Consider the following 20083-nt stretch of genomic DNA (forward strand, 5'->3'; position numbering starts at 1 on the left):
TGGTAACAGAGAATTATTACTCAAACAGCGTGAAACGTTCTGGATTTTTAAGCTTGACACCCTGGAACCTAAGGGAATGAATAGGGAGATAGATTGGACACCATTTTATTAAGTGACTTTACAGGTGGTTATTTTTTCATCATTTAAATGTAATTTAATTACTGCTTTTTTTGTATTTTAGATTCTTACGATCACTGTTTCATCTGACTTATTGATGTGGAATCTGAAGTTGCTGTGTTTGAAGCTATATAAGTATTTTCTTTCTTTTTTGTCTGTTGCTTGCCTATATTGTTGATTATTTAGTTTACAGCAGTAATAATGGGCCATTATATTCAACATTAATATATGTAAATTTATTAATTGTGCTTTTGTTAACACTACTGGTATACATACCATTAGTTTCATATTTAGTATGTAAATTTGATTACATCTCAGGTGATTTAGGCCTCTAAACAGTTGTTTTTTTTTTTTTTTTTTTGAAAATTTTTTATTAACAGAAATCAAACAATTACAGTTGTAAAACAGTAATGCAATTCAGGTCTCAGTTAATTCACAGGCAATAGATTAACAATAATGTTCTAGTCCTTCAAAACTAGGCTAACTTACAGAGGTGGTATTCTTAAACAGGTTGGTGATTAAGGCATTCTAAGTTCTTTTCTTTTTTTTTTTTACAGCATTCAAATATTCTTCCCATAGAAACACAATAGAATAATATTCCTCCAGTTTGTTCACTAAACCATAGTGGTATTTCTCTAGGGATAATGTTAATGTGATGGAGTCTATCCATTCCTCTCTAGATGGAACATCAGTACTTTTCCATCGTCTTGGAATTAACTGTTTAGCACAATTCAGCATCATATTCAGTATTACCGCTCTGAGCCTACATCTAATCTTGGTTGGCTTATGAAATAAACACGTCTGTGGGTCTAGGGATATGTCATGGTGTGTGGCTTTGCGAATCTCAGAGGTCACCATTCTCCAAAATTCCTGTATTTTTGGACAGTGCCACCACACGTGAAGCAGTGTACCTGTCTGGCCGCAATTTCTCCAGCATAAGGCTTGGGTGTTAGGGTAGATCAGGGATAACCTATGTGGTGTCAAATACCATCTACTTAGTAACTTCATGTTTGTCTCCCTGAATTTCATAGATGTGGTGGAAGAGTTCATGTGTTTAATTATGGTAAGCCAATCCTTTTCTGTAAGAGGGGAGTTAAAATCTTTCTCCCACTTCTCTGTATATGATGGTAGCTTGCGTGAGTGATAACTTAATAGTTGTTGGTAGGTCATAGAGAGGTGGCCCTTAGTCGCCACTTGTGAGAAGCATATATTTTCAAACGGTGTACGTGTTCTAAGAATTTGCTGTTTGTCAGGGTGTGTGTTGATATAGTGTTGAAGTTGGAAAAACTTATACCATTGTTGGAAATGATCAATATTCAATTCTAGTAGCTCTTCTTTTGTACATAGGGACTGCCCCCTTAAAACCTTACTAAATGGAATTAGAGTGTGGATCGTGCTGTCGGTTGTACCAATACTTTTGTACTTTATTTGAAAGACAGGATTAGTGATAGTTGGGGATAAGGGGGATGGAACGGATGATATAGAAGGGAAATGTTTGAGAACATAGTGCCATGATTTAAAGGTTTCCCTTGTGAGTGAAGATATTGACGTAGTACATGTTTGTTCGGTAGGGGGTATCCAGCAGGCACTACCAAGATTGGGGAAAGAGGCTAGTGAGTGTTCTAGTGCAATCCATTCCTTATTTATCCCATTTTTGCACCAATCAATGATACGTACCAGCTGTGTTGCTAATCTATAGAGTGCTATGTTTGGGGCCCCTAATCCCCCTCTATCTTTAGGCATATACAACGTGTGCATTGGAACCCTTATCATATGTTCAGACCAGATAAAGGAGTTGAGAGTCTTTTGTAAAGAGCGTATATATGAGTCCGGAAGTTGTATGGGGAGGGCTTGGAAAGTGTATAGTATCTTGGGGAGTACCATCATTTTTATTGAGTTTATACGACCTATCCAAGATATACTTTTATGTTTCCACTCATGTAGTTCCTTTTTAAGTTTTTGCAGTAGTGGGAGATAGTTTAATGAAAATACTAATGATTTGTTTTCAGGGATTTGAACACCTAAATATTTAATTGATTTAGTGTTATGATGATACCCAAAGTCTGTTTGTATCTTATATACCAAATTAGAGGGGTTGTAAAAGCTGATGAATTCTGACTTAGTTTCATTAACTTTGAAGTAAGAATACCTGCTATAGTTTGAGAGCTCTGACGATATCGCCTTAAGGGAGGTGGCAGGGGATGTTAATTTGAGCATGACATCATCGGCATATAATGCCATTTTATAGTGATTGCCTTGGACCTCAATTCCTTTTATCTCTGAGTTCTGCCTAATTTTGGATGCCAAAATCTCCATTGCCAGAACAAACAGCAAAGGCGAGAGAGGGCAGCCCTGTCTCGTACCATTGGCAATAGTTATTGGGGGAGTTAGGGAATCGTTTAGTCTAATTCTAGCCGAGGGGGAATTATACAATGCAAATATTTTTTCAACTATTGTTTGTCCAAATCCAAATTTATATAAAGTTGCCTTTAAGAACCTCCAATTTAGTCTATCGAAAGCCTTTTCGGCATCTATTGATAGAAATATAGTAGGTATCTCATTAACTGTGACATAGTCGAGAAGGTTAAGTAGCTTTATTGTATTGTCCCTAGCTTCCCGGGAGGGAGTAAAGCCTGCTTGGTTGACATGTATTAGTGTAGGGAGAAATTTATTAATACGGGAGGCAATAATCTTAGCGTAAAGCTTTATATCTGTATTAATTAAGGAGATAGGGCGGAAGTTTGATGGGGTTGTAGGGGGCTTATCAGGTTTAGGTAGTACTGTTATATGAGCCTCAACCATGTTTTTAGAAAATGGATTCCCCTCCCCCACCTCATTAAAAAGTTGGAGAAGAAAAGGGGACAAAATATCTTTAAAGAATTGATAGTAATTCACTGAAAAGCCGTCTGGGCCTGGGCTTTTACCCTTATTCATTTCCTTAAGTCCTCTAATAATTTCTTGATGGGTAATGGGTGAATCTAACTCAGCTCTCTGTTCGGGAGTCAGGGAAGGCAGGACACAGTTCTGTAGGTAATGTTCTAACTCTGAGTCTTCAATGGGCTTAGCGGTGGTAGGAGCTATATTATATAATTTAAGGTAGTATTCCCGGAATTGTGCACCTATCTCCGGGGTAGTTTGCACCTTTTGTTTTTGAGGGGTGATCAAATGGTGGATATATGATTTTAGTTTTCTCTTTTTAAGAGCTCTGGCCAATAATTTCCCTGCCCTATCACCTTCATAGAAAAATTTTTGTTTAACTTGTTTAATGAGTGATAGCTTGTTGTTCTTGGGCTAGGAGAGATTTCAATTGATTTCTAGTGCGCATTAAATCTTGTAATACTTGTGGGTCGGTAGGTGTTTTCTTGTGTTGTAGGTCTAATTTAGATAGTGATTCAGCCAATTCGGTGTATCTTAAGCGGGCTCTTTTCTTATTTTGTGCCCTAATTTTTATGAACTCCCCTCTCATATAGCACTTATGTGTTTCCCACAAAGTGGAGATTTCGATATCAGGGGTGCTATTGATAGTAAAAAATTCTTGCAGGGAGCGTGTCAAGGCCTCTGTGTGCTCAGTCTTGTGTAATATTGCATCGTCCAACTTCCATATGAATTCAGAATTCCTGGAGTTGGGCCAGTTTAGAGAGAGTAATACAGCAGAGTGATCAGACCATGTGGTGGCTTTGATCTGGGAGTTTGAAAGGTGAGGGAGACCTACTTGGTTTACAAAAAAATAATCTAATCTGCTGTACATTTTTGTGGGGGCTGAGAAGAATGTGTAATCGATCTTGTCCTCATGGAAATATCTCCAGGAGTCATAAAGATTGTGTTCCCTTATATTTTTCCACAAAAATTGTGCGGTTTTCTTAGAAACGCAGACGTTGATATTTGAACTATCTTTTAGTGGTTGGAGAGGGAAGTTAAAGTCTCCCCCCAGGATGACAATACCTTTGGCCATGTCTACTAGTTTCTGAAACATTTTACGAAAAAATGGGATGTGTTGAACATTTGGGGCATAGATGTTAATTAATGAGACTGGGGTTCCATATAGAAGTCCAAAGACTCCCAGAAACCGTCCTTCAGTATCTTTGGTGGTTTGTATGTGATGGAAGGCTGTGTTCCTATGGAATAAAATGCTAACCCCCCTTTTTTTTTGTAGATCAGAACTGTGGTAGTGTTGGGTAAAGTGGGAGCCTAGATATTTAGGTTCTTTGTGCCTTTTGAAATGTGTCTCCTGTAGAAACAAAATATCTGCTTTTCTCCTAGATAAGTCAAGCAATGCCATTGAGCGCTTGTTAGGTGAATTAAATCCCCTAACATTTTGTGAGATTATTTGTAGTGTGTGTGTCATAGTAACATATGTCTAACATCATACCTGTCATCTGAAATCCTACCAGAATTGAAATCTTGTAAATACCAATAACCTGCTTTCCTTTGAATGTACATGAAATATGAAAAAATGGGACCTGCATTGAAAACGTAATTAAAAAAAAATACAAGTATAAATAAAAACACATGTCTTAACAGTAAACATCTAATAATTAGCATCAATTTTCTAATAACACAAACTCAGGGGTATCCTAGAGAAACCGCGAGTATTCTTATCATAATTACTATAATTAAGTAACACCAGAGAACTTAAATTGTGCCACCTAGGTGGCCAACAGGAATGTCCTTGAGTTAGTCCTGAAACAAAGTGTCTCTATAAAATTATAGAAATCTTCGCCTTAAGGCGATAAACAGAGTCATGGAATTATAGCACACATAAAATAACTTTACTCACGAATCCGAACAGTCATATTCACAGAGATTCTGGTTCTGAGTCCTCTTCATCCTTGGAAGAGGCTGGGGACCCCGACTCCCTTTGCTGTGAGGGTGAAGCAGTAGATTTCTGTGCTTGTGAGAGTCTACCTTTTTTTTTTGGTTGAATAGTGTTCCATGTTTCTTTTTTCTTCTGCGCTTGAGATTTTGCACTCTCCGACGGGCATTCCTGTTGAGTGGATGGTATAGGGGGAGGATCTAAGTCCAATAATTTACAAAACTGTGGTATTTCTTGTGGGCTTGCACAGTGGACCCATCTGTTATTATGAATAACCATGAGTTGAAATGGAAATCCCCATCTATACGGGATCCTCTTATTTCTAAGGATAGTTGTGACTGGAGAAAGTTCTTTTCTACGTTGTAGAGTACGGACTGCCAGATCTGCGTAGAATTGTAAGACAACACCGCGAAACCTGACGGGTTGTTTTTTCCTCGACGCTGCCATAAGGTTTTCCTTTTCCTGGAAATTTTTGAATTTGATGATGATGTCTCTAGGGGGCGCTGTATCAGGTGGTTTGGGCCTTAACGCCCTATGTGCCCTCACCCATTGTATGGTAGCTGCATTAGGGTCATCTAACAAATGTTGAAATAAAGCTGGTAGATACACTGGGAGGTCCTTGGGGAGAACTGATTCTGGGGCACCTCTTATTCTTATGTTTTTCCGTCTATTCCTATTTTCCATGTCCTCCATTTTATCCTGCAGCGCCACTATCTGTTCTGCTTGCTGTTCAATTGTTTCTTGTATGGTTGTCACCTCTGTTTTAATCATTTCTTGGTTATCTTCTAGAGCTTCCACCCTAAAGCCTACAGTATGTAAATCTTGCTTTAGTTCCATCAGCTCTTCTCTGATACATGTTCTTACTATTTTAGCAATGTCCTGTGTAGAAGCCAGAGAGGAGAGGATATGTGTGGGTATCTGAGTATGCTCCTCATTCGATGCTTCTGGGGAATCTTGTGAAGGGGCTGTGAGGTGCGGGGATACCACAGTTGTTTTAAGGCTTTCCAATTCCTTCCTCTCTGATGGGCTAAAGAATGAGGTGACTGAATGTCCTTTAGTTTGTTGTGGTTTAATTGTTTTAACCGGTTTAACATTTCTCTTAGTAGTCATGATATGGCAGTTTGTGATATATGGTTGATTACAAATGTTTCCCTTCTCTAGTATTGTAAAAAACTGTTATTATTGCACAGGGTTTTGCTTGTGCTAAAGTTTCTGGTTTCTTTTAGTGGGTGAAAAAAGACAATGGGGAGAGCAGAAAAACTCCAGCACTGTGTCTAGTTGCTTGTGGTAATCAGGCATTCACTGTACTAGGCTGTCTCCTTCCAGTAATTTAGTTCACAGTCCCCAACATTCCTCCGACCTTTCCTTACACTTTTTTAAAGTTTTCTTGGGCATAGGACTTACCCCAGCTAGGTCTATTCTGTGCGGATTAGAGGATCTCCTGTAAATGCTGCGCCACTCGATTTCCAAGATGGCCGCCGGACTGTGCTTTCACAAATCTGTAAAAGTGAGTTAAAGTGCTTATTTTTTGTCCTTTAATCTCCGGAGTGACACCGGAGTGTTCCCTGAAGATTCCCAGATCTATTCCATCTAGTTAAGTAGTAATAGGTTCGGATGAACCTACTGTAGGTCCGGTGTTTTGCGGCTCTCAGCAAGGAGCTCTGGGCTTAAGCAACTGTCATCGTTGCGGCCGACTCCGCCCCCCCTAAACAGTTGTTTTTAATTCTCTTTTACACACACTGGTACACAAGAGGGCGCCATACTCACATTATTGATGGTTTTGAGAATGTAAGGGTTAAACTCCCAGGTACTTGCCTATATAATCCAGGTGTGTAATGATTGTGTTTATCACATGATTAAGGGGCATTGCCCCGAAACGTCGTGACTGTTTGTTCCTGTTCCTTTTGTAACAATAAATTGAGGATTTTTTGCAAGGAAACCATCTTGTCTGTTTTTTTATATTGCTTTTAGTAAGTTGGCAGTTACTTGCACTTGGTCTCTCCTGCCTCCTGGGTTCCTGTGCTGGATACTACTGTGTTTGCTGCTTTAAAAAAAACGATGACTAAAACTTAAGCTAATTTTTATAGATAAAGCATTTGAGATTGTCTGCTATCATTGACTTTACATACACTTTAACTTTCAATACTATTTTGTGGTGACTTTCTCATCATCTAGGCAAGCTTCTGATCTCTTCATTGTGAGCCTCCTATCTGGTTTGGCATAAGGAGAAGACTTCCTCATACATGAACATTTCAGCCCCTCTTATGTGAAGTATAAGTGTAAATAAACATTGTTTACTTATTTATTTTTTATGTAAACATAAACTTGCAGGAATTATGTAGCGAACAGAAACAAGTGAGCTGCCTGACTTATCTCCTCCTGCCCTGCCACTGAGGAAAGCATGTAGAGCATGGACGTTTCAGTGATACTCTGAAGAGCAGTGTGTAGCTTGGTGTGTGGGAGCTTGAATCTATACAGATAAATGCACTGGGTGTGAAGAAAAATCTGGCAGGAGACGTGTAGAAGCTGAGCATCAAACTAGAATATAAAGGAGAGAAAAACTCTGGTGATTTCAAGGGAAATCACAGATGGCATCAAAAAGTGCCCCCTGGCTTCAAAGTCCAAAGTAGCAGGAGATAGAAACCACTCTTTTCAGTGGGTTCTTGTGATCCAGAGAGTGAAAAAGAGCAGGGAGCTGTTTATTCTATATCACATGTTCTAAATGTATGGTAAGGGGATGTGGGTGATGTGTGCTCACTGTTCCCAGGATATATATATATTGTAGATCTACAGGTTTAAATACCAATAGCTCTTAAAATTAATAAAAATGTATACAAAAATCAGATTTCTAAATCATTCTAAAAAGATCCAGACTATATTGATTCCCATTTTTTGTGGGTCTGTATATTTGTAGTCAGCAAACAAATGATTAGTTTACACATGCTATTTATCTGCAATTGAAAAATGCAATTAGAACAAATGACCAATTTCTTTGCAGGTTTCTATGTGCATGTTCTTAACCAGCTTATTTTATTTAGATGCACTAATACCATAAAATTAATCCCAACCCCTGATACAAATGTTGTATTTCTGTTATATAATTATGTAATATGACAAGTGTTCAATACCAATCTATTTCAATTAAATTAATCCCAAAATGGCAGATGCTCATACAAGTGCTCATGGTTGGATATATATACAATGCTGTTCATGCTATTTTATTTCAGATTGTAAATTAAATACAATCAAACTGGCTTGCTACCCAATTTGTAATAGATATGGGTCTATATATATATATATATATATCCCGACTTGACTACTGCAATAACCTACTCGCTGGCCTTCCTCTTTCTCGCCTCTCCCCCCTTCAATCCATTCTAAATGCCTCTGTCGGGCTGATCCACCTTTCCCGTTGATCTGTATCTGCTGCACCTCTCTGCGAGTCCCTTCATTGGCTCCCCATTCACAGCAGAATTAAATTCAAAGTTCTCACCCTTACATACAAAGCTCTCACCAACGCCGCTCCCCTCTACCTATCCTCTCTAATCAACAAGCATACTCCAGCCCGTCCACCAAGATCCAACAATGACCTGCCCCTTGCATCCGCAACTATCACCTCCTCTCATGCTAGACTGCAGGACTTCTGTCGTCCAGCACCTACGCTTTGGAACACTCTCCCTCGTGCTGTCAGGCTTTGCCCTAATCTTTCTTCCTTTAAATGTTCCCTGAAGACTTTTCTGTTCAGAGAAGCCTACCACCCAATAATAAATTAATTTCACTTACCTAACATTTCCCTCATCTAACTCTGCATTAACATCTTTCCCAATCTTGCAGTCCTCACCTCCTGTTTCTCAACCTCCTACCCTTCTAGATTGTAAGTTCCCACGAGAATAGGGCCCTCAATCCCTCCTGTATGTGTTTGTAAATTTTGTCCTGTCTCTTACAAGTCTTGTATTGTTTTATTTAAATGAATTGTATCCATGGACAGCGCTTCATAAATAAAGTATAATAATAAAATAATTTACACATATATGATACATCAATATTTGTATATTTTATTTTTTAATTAAGAAAAGTGCATATTTTACTTACAAATATATTTTTATTTTTTTTAACCAAGAAAAGTGCATATTTTACTTACAATATAATACAAAAGACACAATGTATTTAAAATAATTTATCAAAGAAATGTACTCTTCAGATGCTATATCTTTGGATACACCTTGTTTCCACTCATAGCACAGGGAATGAGGAGTTTTCTATATTCCATAGGTAGGTGCCGTTCAATAAGAACATTCAGAGGCATTGCATCTGTCACCAGGCCTTGCCTAAAATAGGAGACAAAATGAGACATTACAGAACTAATCACAATTTTTATCTATTAAAAAACAAACAAAAACAACCACAAAAAACACACACATATAACATTCACACATGTATCAGTGTAGGTTTGGAATCTCTGCCACCACATGAGGGTGCCACTTCTGTTTGCTTAGGACTTGATGATCAAAGATTCTCCAACTTGGAGAGAAATTCTAGGGGCCAAACTCACTGAATGCTCAAAAGAAAGAGGGTGGGACTCTCCAGCACTGCAAGATCTATCATTTCTGTATCTGAAGGCGAGACAAGTCCAGTGCAATATAGCACTGCGTGATATGACAGTTATGTTACACTTTGTGCATTGTATTTTATATTACTCTACAAGTTACATTGGGTCCTTTCAGTATTATTGCATTTAAGCTTTACCCTCTCTCTTTTATATTTAAATACATTTAGATCTAGCAGTGACTTTACAAATTCCGATTATGTTTTAAATGTTTCTGCTACTCTAATATCTAGTATTGGATTATACTTTCTATATTTCTGTGTATCTGTTACAAATTACATTGCACTTTCTATTTGCTCCATTGTGAACTAAAACAGAGAGTTTCAGAAAGAGGGAGAAACAGTGAATTTCCCAGGGTTAAACAGGGGAGTTTTTAGGGCATGTCTGAAGCTCTCTCACAATTCCTGTGAAATGATGTAAGCATTTTAAACAAGGTTGCATCATTGATTAATCTCCACAGCACTTACTCAGTATTCACTTTTATATTAAGGAATGTGATCCAGAAAACAGGAAAGAAAAGTTTGTGTTGTGTACCCTTAGTCATGCCATACTTCACTATTCACAAAGTCTCAATTTATAGCAACCTAGGCTTCATAATCATAATGCAACAACATCTGACTATGATTAATTACTTTAATGTTAAAAACACAGATCTACTGGTTAACTAAAGGTTACATACCTTTCCTAACAGGGAATTACTATTAAAGAGAAGATAATTATATTCGATATCTACATTAAAGTCTATGAAACCATATGGAATGAAAGATGATGATGTATTTATATAAAAAATATTTTTCTCGACCCTAAAGGACTGGCACTCTCACATGACAGATATCTTGAGAATGGAAGAATACGGTTTCCTTAAATCGAATAGGTTAGGATTCTTCCATGATTTAAAATTCATCTGGGATGAAATCCAAAATGATCTGAGGATAGAAGGGGGAGCTTTACACAAGTTACAGGAGTGACCTAGGAGGAATGACAGGCCTAGTGTTATCTTAGAGGGGTATGGCTGACGTGGTCCTACCCCTGCCTGATACTATAATAATGACCTCTTTAGTTTAGCACTTCTCTCAAAGGTTGATAGTTAAATACAAAGTCGAGGGATACCACTAGATGTGTAGAATATATACAAAGTGGTCTTAAATTAAGAAATTTCTGCATAGTTTTATTGTTGTTTGAGTTATGTTTTGTACATTGGTGTCATTGTCAATCACCATGCATTTATATGGAGTGGGGCTGCTGTTTTCAAATGGACTTATCACGGACAGTCTAGCTCTACTATTTCATTTTACTATACGGGGAGTTCGATCTCCTTTCTTTTGGAGACTGATGGTTTCTCCCTCTTTTGTTTCTGTTTAAACTTTTGTATCAACAATGACATCCTTTTGTACCATGCTGCTAAATAATGATAATAAAAATGAATAAATAAAAATAAATAAAATATTTTTCTCAGTGTATGGTGTTAGGTTGTAATGCTCCCTAGAGGTAAAATGAGGTATAAACTATGAAGTATGTAACCTCTGGTTAACCACTAGAAGGTATAGATTAACCTGTGTTTTTAACATTGAAGTAATTAATCATAATCAGATGTTGTTGCATTGTGATTATGTAGCTTATGTTGCTATAAATTGAAACTTTGTGAATAGTGATGTATGGCATGACTAAGGGTACACTACCTGAAACACTGCTTTCCTGTATTTTGGATACCATTCCTTAATAAAAAGTGATTATTGAGTAAGTGCTGTGGACATATTGTTTGGTGGATTTAATGGAAAGCTGGCAGTGAGCTCTTGTTTGCATGTGCACTATTATCTGGACATTGCTGGTTTCCATTCATTGTAATAGTATACTTTACACTGATTGATCTTGCCAGCTGTATGCAGGTGACGTTTGCTCAAAATTTACAATACACTTTTTTTAACTAACAGGAAAGTAATATATACTAAAATATAGACAAAAGCAAGTTAAACTGTAGTGAAAACATTTCAATTTAATTTGCAATTCATGCAAACTGAGTCTTTACATCAGCCTTGGATGTTTTCAGTTACCTTCTCTCTCTTATGTGAAATTTTGTGCCCCAGAGAGCTTCATTGCTTTCTATGGAAGGCATCTCTCAGGAACTTCCAGGCTCTGTCCTTATTCTTAAAAAATTCAGTGAGCTCAAACCTTGTGAAGTCTGCATGATAATGTCTCTCCAAACTAAATAATGTTTGATTATCTGGCCCATAGAAAATAATGAAGCTCTCTGGGAAACTGAAGCTGACATTTTTTCCAGTTTTATTTTAAATAAAAAAAGCCCAAAGTTATTTGTAAAAAGTACACAAAAATATACAAAGTATGATCCTAATTTGTAAGTAACACAGAAACTGTGAAACCATAATCAGAATTTGTATAATCATAATGCTACAAAATAGAAAGTGCAAAGGTTTAAATGTAATAAAATGTAATCTGAAGTGTAAAGTTATATAGAATGCAAATCACAAAGTGTAAATGCAGCAGAACTGTCATGTCATGCAATGCTATATTGCACTGGGCTTCGTCTTTCCTTCACATGAAGAACTATAGCAAAATCTGCCTTTTGAAAATTTCACTAGGGATCTCTCAGTGCTGGAGGATCATTTTAGATTGTCTCACCTGAGTGGAGAGAGCTTTTGAACATCAGGCCCTTACTGTGTAAACATTTATTTACAGTTTGTGCATATTTCAATGTTTGTTAAATCGTTTGTAATCTTTTAAAATATTTTTGCATGTTCTACAACAAAATAAAAGTAAATTCATATACTTTAATATATTTCAAACCCTACCACATTGAGTAGAGACAAATGCAAGTTAAGACATTAAAACATTTTTTTTTTTTTTTTAAATGGATGATTCTATATTGGAAAAAAACACAACAGATTTTAACTATTTTGGAGGTGTCCAGCAATAGAGATATCTTTTTTTTTTTAAATTATAGTTTATATGCACCAAAACATTGTTTTATCTTTGGTTTCATTTAGAATTGAATTCCGTGTCAAGATTTAGAAATTTCTATATCTTGGCCTGTATTCTAGCTACTGAGATCAGCAATTAAAAACGGCGTGGACAGAAAGTGACCACTTTTCCTTTAATGGTGCACTGGGTTGCAGATTATGTGATTGATGCCGCTCCATTATAGGATGAAAACAAAGAATGGGAATCCTTGTAAATTTTAGCTATGATATAGGCCAGCTAACCAATACTTTCTAGGTGAGATAAATATAAAGTGGTACAAAAGAAGAGTTGGACTGAAAGAAACAAGACAAGAGAGGCATGAAAGTCTCAGAAGTCTTACAGACAGTATCTTGACCAATATATGAACATGGAATATGTATTGAGCTATTGGAAGAGGATTGTTCCTAAATTAATGAGCTTTTGTTATGCACTGGACAAAACCAAGAAGAAATGATAGTCTTAGCCAGCAAATTACCCTTATGGTGACCAAGAAGTTTGATAAATCGCCAATTTGTCTTTCTCTGGTATTATTGCACTTATAATAGTATACAGAGTATACCCTAAAGTATACAGATATTTACATACAGAAGTGTATGAGGTAACACAATACCTTTTGATGCATACAATCTATAACAACCTTTGGCAGGGCTGGATTTATAATAAAGCAGAGTAGGCATCTGACTATTATAAATACCGGTCAGCTGGAGACTTTAACTAAGATGAAAATAAGCAGGAAATAAAAACAACACTATGCATGCCTGGTGGCCATATTTGTTAATGTCGTTGTGTGTATTACGCATATGTGGCATCCGTCTTCCCAACGCAAACGTAATGCTTGCTGCAGCCTTAACAAAAATGTTGTCAACACAGTAGTGAACGGTGTGGGGTTGCGGGGCAGGGTGGACAAAAATCAATGATTAAAAACTAAAAAGTTTTCTAGGAAAAATCTATCTAAAGATAGGTTCTATTTCAGATACATCCTGGAATATAGATTTGTTTAGTCATAAAGCAAAATGCTGTATATTCATGGCTGTAATGTTTATTTTTTTTGCTAAATTAATTTGATTAATCCCTTCACAATGTCGTGCTCTCCCAAAGGTTTTTGTCAGCTTATTTTGGACAATTTTTCTATCTTGAAGATATTATCACATGAATTTGTGTCTGCAGAAATAACATGCCCCTTCTTCACAGCAAAAATGTTATAAAATAAACATGCAGAGTTGAGAAACAGACCTTAAAGGGACAAGAAGGAAAAGTTTGGGGTTTTTAGATAGAGCACACAATGTTCAGATTTACTTCTATTATCAAATTTGCTTCATTCTTTTGGTATCCTTTGTTGAAGGAGGGCAATGCTCTACCATGACCTAGCTGAACACATTGGGCAAAATAGTGACAAGCAGCTAGTTCACAGAAGTGCAATGCTTCTGAGCATACATATGTATGTTTTTAAACAATGGATACAAAGAGAATGAAGAAAATTAGATAAGAGAAGTAAATTCGAAAATTATTAAAAATGCTTCTGAATCATGAAAGTTTTTTTTTTTTTTTACTTTTCTGTCCCTTTAATGCCATTGCTCCCCTGCAAATCTATGTACATAGAATCAACCCGTACTAAGTTTCAAGAAGCTCACTGAATAGAAGGTTGTTTGGAGTGGAATAGATCTGCACAAGGACCTAAGTGTGAGGAGGGAGGGGCAAGCAGTAAAAATTAAATATAATGTTATTGTTTTAGTTACATAAATCTATTTCAATTGTTATTATTAAGGTAATGGTTATTTTTCTTTAAATAAAACTTATTAAGGTAATAATTATTTTTCTCCTTCCAATAAAGTAGAGTTGGAAAAGTGTATCACATATAAATGATTTACCTATTGAACTGGAGATACTGACACAGTTCCCCCTTGATATCCTACCTTAGCCCAAGCAATGAAATTTTTCTTCTATGCAGCATACGTCTTCTTCCAGTGCTACTTTATAGTGAAGGATGGCTGTGATGTGGCTGTGATTTGGCCAAACAGCCCTGTGAGGTACTTTTCTAAAAGAAATGGCTTTCGCTAAGGCTGTATATATCAAGGGGGAATGGTGGCGATTTTAGGGGCCTTTTTTAAAAAGGGGAGTACCCCATAACTGTATTTCACCCTTCACATGCTGCACAATTAGGTTTCATGATTCAAATAAAGCATGCAATTTAAAAAAAACAACAAAAAAACTTTTCAATATACTTCCACTTTTTATATGCACATTTCTGAGTCTCCAGCTGCTACTGAGCACGTGCAAACGTTCACATTATGTACGTATATACATTTTGTGATTGGTTAAGGGTCATTACAAGACACGGGGGAGGGGGGAAATTATATTCACTACGAAATGTGTTTATTTTAAATACAAAGTGCTATTCCATAGTCTTTGTATTGTGCATTTGAGAACATGCTTTTAAACCTAGTGGGAACACTATGTTACCACATGGCTGTTCCTAATACTTATTTAATGAAAAACAAAAAAACATAATTTATGTAAGAACTTACCTGATAAATTCATTTATTTCATATTGGCAAGAGTCCATGAGCTAGTAACGTATGGGATATACAATCCTACCAGGAGGGGCAAAGTTTCCCAAACCTCAAAATGCCTATAAATACACCCCTCACCACACTCACAATTCAGTTTAACGAACAGCCAAGTAGTGGGGTGATAAAGAAAGGAGTAAAAAGCATCAACAAAGGAATTTGGAAATAATTGTGCTTTATACAAAAAAATCATAACCACCATAAAAAGGGTGGGCCTCATGGACTCTTGCCAATATGAAAGAAATGTATTTATCAGGTAAGTTCTTACATAAATTATGTTTTCTTTCATGTAATTGGCAAGAGTCCATGAGCTAGTGACGTATGGGATAGCAATACCCAAGATGTGGAACTCCACGCAAGAGTCACTAGAAAGGGCCAAAATTGAAGAGCCCTGAGAATCGCACAGAGTTCCAAAATATTGATTGGTAATCTCGCCTCTTGAGATTTCCAAACTCCTTGTGCTGTCAGAGATCCCCAACCTGAAAGACTCGCATCTGTTGTGATCACAGTCCAGGTTGGATGGACGAAAGAGGCCCCTAAAATTATACAATGGTGATCTAACCACCAAGTCAGAGAAAGTCAAACATTGGGATTTAAGGATATTAATTGTGATATCCTTGTATAATCTCTGCACCATTGGTACAGCATACAAAGCTGGAGAGGTCTCATATAAAAACGAGCAAAGGGGATCGCGTCCGATGCTGCAGTCATGAGACCTAAAACTTCCATGCACATAGCTACTGAAGGGAATGACTGAGACTGAAGGTTCCAACAGGTTGCAACCAATTTCAAACGTCTCTTGTCTGTTAGAGACAAAGTCATGGACACTGAATCTATCTGGAAACCTAAAAAGGTTACCCTTGTCTGAAGAATCAAAGAACTTTTTGGTAAATTGATCCTCCAACAACACTAGTTGATTTGTGTGAGATTCTGCAGAACGTAAGGACTGAGCGAGTACCAAGATATCGTCCAAATAAGGAAACACCGCAATACCCCGCTCTCTGATTACAGAGAGTAGGGCACCTAGAACCTTTGAAAAGATTCTTGGAGCTGTCGCTAGGCCAAAAGGAAGAGCAACAAATTGGTAATGCTCGTCTAGAAAAGAGAATCTCAGGAACTGATAATGATCTGGATGAATTGGAATATGAAGATATGCATCCTGTAAGTCTATTGTGGACATATAATGCCCTTGCTGAACAAAAGGCAGAATAGTCCTTATAGTCACCATTTTGAAAGTTGGTACTCTTACATATCGATTCAAAATCTTTAGATCCAAAACTGGTCTGAATGAATTTTCTTTCTTTGGAACAATGAATAGATTTGAATAAAACCCCAGACCCTGTTCCTGAAACGGAACTGGCATGATTACTCCTGATAACTCCAGGTCTGAAACACACTTCAGTAAAGCCTGAGCCTTTACTGGGTTTACCGGAATGCGTGAGAGAAAAAAAATCTTCTCACAGGCGGTCTTACTCTGAATCCTATTCTGTACCCCTAAGAGACAATACTCTGAATCGAATGATTTTGGACCGAATTGATCCAAACATCTTTGAAAAAATTTAATCTGCCCCCTACCAGCTGAACTGGAATGAGGGCCGCACCTTCATGTGGACTTGGGGGCTGGTTTTGATGTCTTAAATGGATTGGATTTATTCCAATTTGAAGAAGGTTTCCAATTGGAAGCAGATTCCTTGGGGGAAGGATTAGGTTTATAATCCTTATTTTGACGAAAGAAACGAAAACGGATAAAAGCTTTAGATTTACCCTTAGGTTTTTTATCCTGAGGCAAAAAAACTCCCTTCCCCCCAGTAACAGTTGTAATTATTGAATCCAACTGAGAACCAAATAATTTATTACCGTGGAAGGAAAGAGATAGGAATCTGGACTTAGAAGTCATATCAGCATTCCAAGATTTGAGCCACAAAGCTCTTCTAGCTAAAGAAAAAGATTTAACATCAATTTTGATAATATAAAAAATGGCATCACAAATGAAATTATTAGTATGTTGAATCAACTTAACAATGCTAGACATCATGATCCGATACTTGTTGCGCTAAAGTATCCAACCAAAAAGTTGAAGCAGCTGCAACATCAGGCAAAGAAATTGCAGGCCAAAGAAGATGACCTGAATATAAATAAATCTCTTTCCTTAGAGATAAGATTCAAGTTTCCCATCTAAAGGATCTTTAAAAGAAGTACTAACTTCCGTAGGAATAGCAGTACATTTAGCAAGAGTAGAGATAGCCCCATTAACATTGGGGATCTTTTCCCAAAACTCCAATCTAACTTCTGGCAAAGGATACAATTTTTTAAACCTTGAAGAAGGAATAAAATAAGTACCAGGCTTATTCCATTCCTTAGAAATCATATCAGAAATAGCATCAGGAACTGGAAAAACCTCTGGAATAACCACAGGAGGTTTATAAACAGAATTTAAAACGTTTACTAGTTTTAATATCAAGAGGACTAGTTTCCTCCATATCCAATGTAATCCACACTTCTTTTAACAAAGAACGAATATACTCCAATTTAAATAAATAAGAGGATTTAATAAGTGTCAATATCTGAGACAGGATCTTCTGAATCAGATAGATCCTCATCAGAGAAGGATAATTCAGTATGTTGCTGGTCATTTGAAATTTCATCAACCTTATGAGAAGTTTTAAAAGACCTTTTACGTTTATTAGAAGGCGGATCGGCAGACAAAGCCTTCTGAATAGAATCAGAAATAAATTCTTTTTAACTTACAGGTATATCTTGTGCATTAGATGTTGAGGCAACAGCAACAGGTAATGAACTACTACTGATTGATACATTATCTGCATGTAAAAGTTTATCATGACAACTATTACAAACCACAGCTGGAGGTATAATCTCCACGAGTTTACAACAAATGCACTTAGCTTTGGTAGAACTGTTATCAGGCAGCAGGGATCCAGCAGTGAACTCTGAGAAGGGAACAGATTGAGACATCCTGCAAATGTAAGAGAAAAAAACAACATATAAAGCAAAATTATCAATTTCCTTATATGGCAGGAATGGGAAAAAATGCAAACAGAATAGTCCTCTGACATAGAAAAAGGCAAGAGGCAAATAGGAATGGGGTCTAAAATAATGAAAATATTTGGCGCCAAGTATGACGCTACCTTGTGAAAGGACCCGGCATCAACAAAGACGCCGGAAATTACGAATTTGTGTCAACGAACGTAACTTCGCGCCATAAAATTCTTGCGCCAAGAATGACGCAATAAACTTTATCATTTTGCTCCCTCGCGAGCCTAATTCTGCTCGCGAATTAGAAAAATGACAGTCAATTGAAAACAAGACTACACCCCAGGTAAGAAAAAAAATTCTAAAAAATGCATTTCCCAGATATGAAACTGACAGTCTGCAAAAGGAAATATACTGAAAATCTGAATCATAGCAAATATAAGTACAATACATATATTTAAAACTTTATATAAATACATAAAGTGCCAAACCATAGCTGAGAGTGTCTTAAGTAATGAAAACATACTTACCTGAAGACACCCATCCACATATAGCAGATAGCCAAACCAGTACTGAAACAGTTATCAGTAGAGGTAATGGAATATGAGAGTATATCGTCGATCTGAAAAGGAAGGTAGGAGATGAATCTCTACGACCGATAACAGAGAACCTATGAAATAGATCCCCGTGAGGAAAACCATTGCATTCAATAGGGGATACTCCCTACACATCCCTCTGACATTCACTGTACTCAGAGTAAACAGGCTTCAAAAAAGCTGAGAAGTGCATATCAACGTAGAAATCTTAGCACAAACTTACTTCACCACCTCCATAGGAGGCAAAGTTTGTAAAACTGAATTATGCGTGTGGTGAGGGGTGTATTTATAGGCATTTTGAGGTTTGGGAAACTTTGCCCCTGGTAGGATTGTATATCCCATATGTCACTAGCTCATGGACTCTTGCCAATTACATGAAAGAAACATCTGTATATTATGGATAAGTGAAAGGAAATCTCCCTGCAACTACACTATGTATGGAAATTCAAGACCCGCTCAGAAGATCCTGGAGCGAAGAGCTGATAAATTTAAAGTTTAATTTTAAATATCTCGCAGTGCATGTGTTTTTGCCACCTGCCGCTAAGATAATGTTATACAATGCTGCACTATGTGCAGCATTATATAACATTATTTTATAAGTTTACTGTCCCTTTAAGTATCATTTCCCTTCCCACAAACCCCAGTCATTCTCTTTGCCTGCGGTGCAAAGAGGAGGTGAAGTATTCGGTGTCTGATAAGAAATTTCTTCAATCAAGATTTTTTTATTTTAAAAGCAGAGTCCTTGGGTCTAGCCGTAGCCCACGTCAGTCTCTCAGTGGTGGCTTTTAAGCAATTGGGAACTTGAGGGGTATAATCCACACTGCGCTTTCTCAAAAGGTTTTGCTGCCCTATTCAGAAAGCCTGAGTAAGCTTACTCGGTTCTTTCCTTTTCCACAGGTCCATGTGAGGGATGGCACCCTCAAACCAGGTGAACTGTCCTTCTGCCGGACAGATTGACATTCAGGTAAGTGCCAAGATTATTTTTCTTTATTATGCGGAAATTCTGGCACTTCAGCAGTTAAAGCTGCATGGGGACGTTTGTACCATTGGCCCTATTGAGGGTTAATTGCATGGCAGATAAGCAGGCACTGTGGACGATGAGGAGTGGTTAATAACCTTTACTTTGGGCTCAGTCTCTGTCATTATCTCCGGTTAAAACCTGGTCAAGGACTATGTATGTAGTGTGCCGTTTTTATTATATCTGTTTAATACGTTATTGTTTCTGAAGCGGCTCTTCTATAGATCCTAATGGCCGCCGGGACCGCCCCTGATGTGGCAGGCAGTTTTAGCGCGCTTTCCGGACTCACTTCCTGTGAGTTCCAGAGTAGTGACGATAGTTAGATCGGCAGGTCTGCTGTGATAGAAGATACCCAGCCGACTGTTTGCACAGTTCCGGAATGAAAACCGGATCGTTTGT

The 20083-nt window shown here is 37.3% G+C and overlaps 1 protein-coding gene across 2 annotated transcripts in view; it reads right to left on the minus strand.

The window, feature by feature from the left end:
• Window positions 1–8962: 8962 nt before the first annotated feature.
• CENPT (centromere protein T) overlaps window positions 8963–20083 on the minus strand; it is a 264213-nt gene continuing 253092 nt past the window's right edge. For both annotated transcript variants that reach the window (XM_053698357.1, XM_053698271.1), the window contains one exon: window positions 8963–9258. In XM_053698357.1, the coding sequence (XP_053554332.1) occupies window positions 9135–9258 (124 nt within the window). In that variant the 3' untranslated portion in view covers window positions 8963–9134. The remainder of the gene's footprint in view (window positions 9259–20083) is intronic.

Source organism: Bombina bombina, chromosome 1 (genome assembly GCF_027579735.1).
Source record: "Bombina bombina isolate aBomBom1 chromosome 1, aBomBom1.pri, whole genome shotgun sequence".
NCBI lineage: Eukaryota > Metazoa > Chordata > Amphibia > Anura > Bombinatoridae > Bombina > Bombina bombina.